Source organism: Hippocampus comes, unplaced genomic scaffold (assembly GCF_001891065.2).
Source record: "Hippocampus comes isolate QL1 unplaced genomic scaffold, H_comes_QL1_v1.1 scaffold89, whole genome shotgun sequence".
Taxonomy (NCBI): Eukaryota; Metazoa; Chordata; class Actinopteri; order Syngnathiformes; family Syngnathidae; genus Hippocampus; species Hippocampus comes.
Genome location: NW_017806077.1, coordinates 163,851 through 167,229, shown reverse-complemented (window position 1 = coordinate 167,229; position 3,379 = coordinate 163,851). Strand labels below are relative to the sequence as shown.

The 3,379-nt window shown below is 48.9% G+C and overlaps 1 protein-coding gene across 1 annotated transcript in view; it reads left to right on the top strand.

Annotated features, from left to right (window-relative positions):
- The window catches only part of LOC109530784 (protocadherin-16-like), an 87,078-nt gene that overhangs the window by 75,286 nt on the left and 8,413 nt on the right, over nt 1-3,379 (top strand). Inside the window, exon 11 of the mRNA XM_019894678.1 lies at nt 2,817-3,056. Within this exon, the coding sequence (XP_019750237.1) occupies nt 2,817-3,056 (240 nt within the window). The remainder of the gene's footprint in view (nt 1-2,816; nt 3,057-3,379) is intronic.

Sequence of the window (3,379 nt, the reverse complement as noted above, 5' to 3'; positions counted from 1 at the left end):
CCCGCCGCCGCCATCTTCACCTCACCTTCCCCCGCTTCCATTGATCGGCTGCTGTAAACACGCAAACTCTTGTCATCCTCTGTGAAACTTCTGAAAGGGGGTGGCCGCTCTCGGTGTAGAGATTATGACTTATTTCACTCAGTTGGAAGCTAGACAGATGAAGAGGGAATGACAAATATGAAACACACACACACACACACACACACACACACACACACACACACACACACACACACAGGCAAGAGCCCACATACACACAGCATCATCCATGAAAGAGCAAAGAACCTCCTGCTCAGGCTTCTGGGAACCATTAGAGGAGGGGTTGGGGGGGGGCGGTTACGCATGTTTATGCCTGCGCACGTGTTTGTGTGCGACGGCGCGCTCGCGTGAGATCGCGTTGCTCAGTCAAAAACGCTGACCTCGGGCTGTTTAGTCCCGTGGGTTTTGTTGTGGCGTCGGAGACACGTGTCTGGCCCCGCCCACCTCATCGTCCTCAAGTTTCCGTGCAGGATGGAAAGAATCGGGGGGGGGGGCTGTCACGCCCGACACAAGTGTTTTCATGCACACTTGTTATTTGTAGGTGACAAGCGTTGATCTCCTGAGCACCTGGTTTACGCTCCTGTTTAGGGGTTCATGACGGGGGAAGACCGAGGACCATAGACCTCAAGTGTGCCGCGTGATGTCATCAAGTGTGCCGTGGGAAATGACCCACTTTCACATTCAAACGCCAGGTTCGCAAGATGGGGTTTCGCATCGTTGTTGATTATTTTGCGCCTCATTAATACGTATTGAACCTGAGACTCAAACGGGAGACTTCCGTCAAGAGTTAAAAGAACCACGAGACGCTCCCTCAAAATCTTCGTTGGGCTCACGTCACCTACGCCGGCAGTCGCTAGGTCGAGAGAAGCTCTCAGTTACGACGAAGCCTCAACATGTTGCCGAGTCAGCAGTCATCTCCTCCGTGGCGACGAAGAAGCTCCATTTCTGATCATAGTCACGATGTACAATCAATTAAATAGTGATCAGAATCCTGAGTTGTCACTGCTTTGGAAGTTATTTGCTAATTTTACGCCCAGTTGTTTAAGAATTCGATATGTGCTTTCTTTCCCTCCCCCATTTTCTGGAGCTGGATATTCCACCGTCGTTTCGGCCAAGCCGCTGAAGCCCAAGGTAACGGGTTAGCGCGAGGCTGCGGGGTTGTGCCAGCGCACGACTGCATGCCTTGAAGTAAAGGCAAACCTTCTCACGGGGCGTCAATAGATTTTCACGATGATACTTATCCCTGCGAATAGAGGGCTTTCACTGTACACTGTATAAGTTAGTGTAATGCCCATGCCTGTGGGAAAGGAGAGTCACATTTGCCGATGCACATTTCAGCCGTTTATCGAGGAGTCAAGCGCGTCAACACGATGAACACGTTTACGCCCAGACACTCAAAAGCAAGCTGGCCAATGTCATGCGCCTCCGCACCAGGCCCCGCCTCTTAAAGACACACACACACTACAATATATCATAATAATTTCTACACTTTTTATGATTGCATTTAAATACAGTCAAGGTGTCTTATTTTAACGGGTTTTTATGGGAAGTTTAAAACTGTGTAAAAAGTGTTCAGGTTTTTTTTTCTGTATATTGCACAATTTCAGCTATTGCGGGGGAGGCATGTGTGATAAATGGGCTTCACTGTATATACTGTACTAACTGATGTGTGGCTAATTTTTGAGACTTTTTATAGCATTTGCCACTCTAGCGATCCCACCTACACCCCCCCCCACCCCACCACCCAATGCTAGCAACATAAGGCAGCTGGATGTCTTCCCATCTAATCGTGATGAATGCATTTCAGCACCTAACCTCCGTGTTGTGCAAAACGTTGTGGCGCCACTTAGAAACACCCCAAATGAAATTTCCCCTCTCCCACATCTTTTTTTTTTTTTTATAAACCCTTTCACATGTGCTATGAGTGATCGGGGATCGAGCTGAATTGCGGAGTGAGTCAAAGAAAAAAAATTCAAAGCGGCAACTCGGACCAGATTAAAAGCTCAAGGGCAAAACTCTCTTGAGAGAGGCTCCAAATCAAACCGGCGTCGGCTTTCTCTTTCATTCACGTTGCAATTTTACGCACGGAATTGAAAAGGATTCGACGCGAGCTCATGATCTAAAAGGATCAAAATAACCGGCGAGGAGCGGTGCCCCTTCATTTCCACGGCGCGCGGCAGGCCTTGATGTTGCGTGTCTCCAGCGCGTGTTTACGGCCCCTTCCCCGACGGCCGCCGCGAGATGCTGTGGAAAATCTTGTAAATTGCGGCCAGACGGTTACAAGCTGTTAGCGCAGCGGCGCTGGAAGTTGTGAGCATTCAGGTGGGCGAAACTCTGCGTGTGTGTTATTCGGCCCTCACACGACAACATTTCACACTTTTTTTTGGGAGCGGGGGGGGGGACTGGTTGGAGAGCGAGCGCCATGGTTTATGGCCTCAGATGATTTCAACGTGTTTTCACGGTCGTCTCGTGCAAAGACTCACGACTGACAAAAGGTTCAAGATCTTCGGCTCTTGGATGAAATTTCAGAGGGAACCTAAAATGCAGAAGAGCCTTCGCATGCGAATTTATTTTGACTTCCTGCGAAGTTTTGAAGGCGCTCGTGCAACTGCTCAATGTTTCAAGAGCAAAACTTGCGGTTCTCTAACAAGGAGCTGAGCGGCAAATTTCACCACTGGTGTTTGATCCATCAATGAATTCAAAATTGATGATTTGATGAAACTAAAGTCAAAACAGACGAAAAATAATAAGAATACTCATCCCCCAATTGCCCACAGGTTCTTTGTCTATCTTCAAACCCCTGGACCGCGAAGAGCAGGAAGTCTTCAACCTGACCGTGGTGGCCGAGGATCACGGCGCGCCCTGCCGCTCGTCCACTCAGCTGCTGCGCGTCTTCGTGGTCGACGTCAACGACCAAGTGCCCCGCTTCGAGGAGAGCCACTACGAGGCCCAGATCTCGGAGAACCAACCGCGAGGGACCGCCGCGTTGACGGTGTCGGCCGTCGACCTGGACCAAGGTGACAAAGCGCGACTATAATAAATGAATAAAGGGTCAATTGATTCTCCTTCTGTTTCAAGGTGACGTCACGCTATTAACTTGAGCCGCCTAACAATAAACGGTCCGGGATCAGAAGCTTATGTTTTTACCCGCAATTAAAAGTATTTTTACTTCGGGTGAACTTCGGTTTTGTTGGCAGCTTATTCCAATTGATGGCAGCATTACAGGTGGAATCGAACCTGTGGACTCTCTTCTGTGAGGTGGACGTGCTAACCAGTCTTCAACTGCGCCACCGATATTTTTATATATATCAATATCTATAGATATCTATATCTATATACT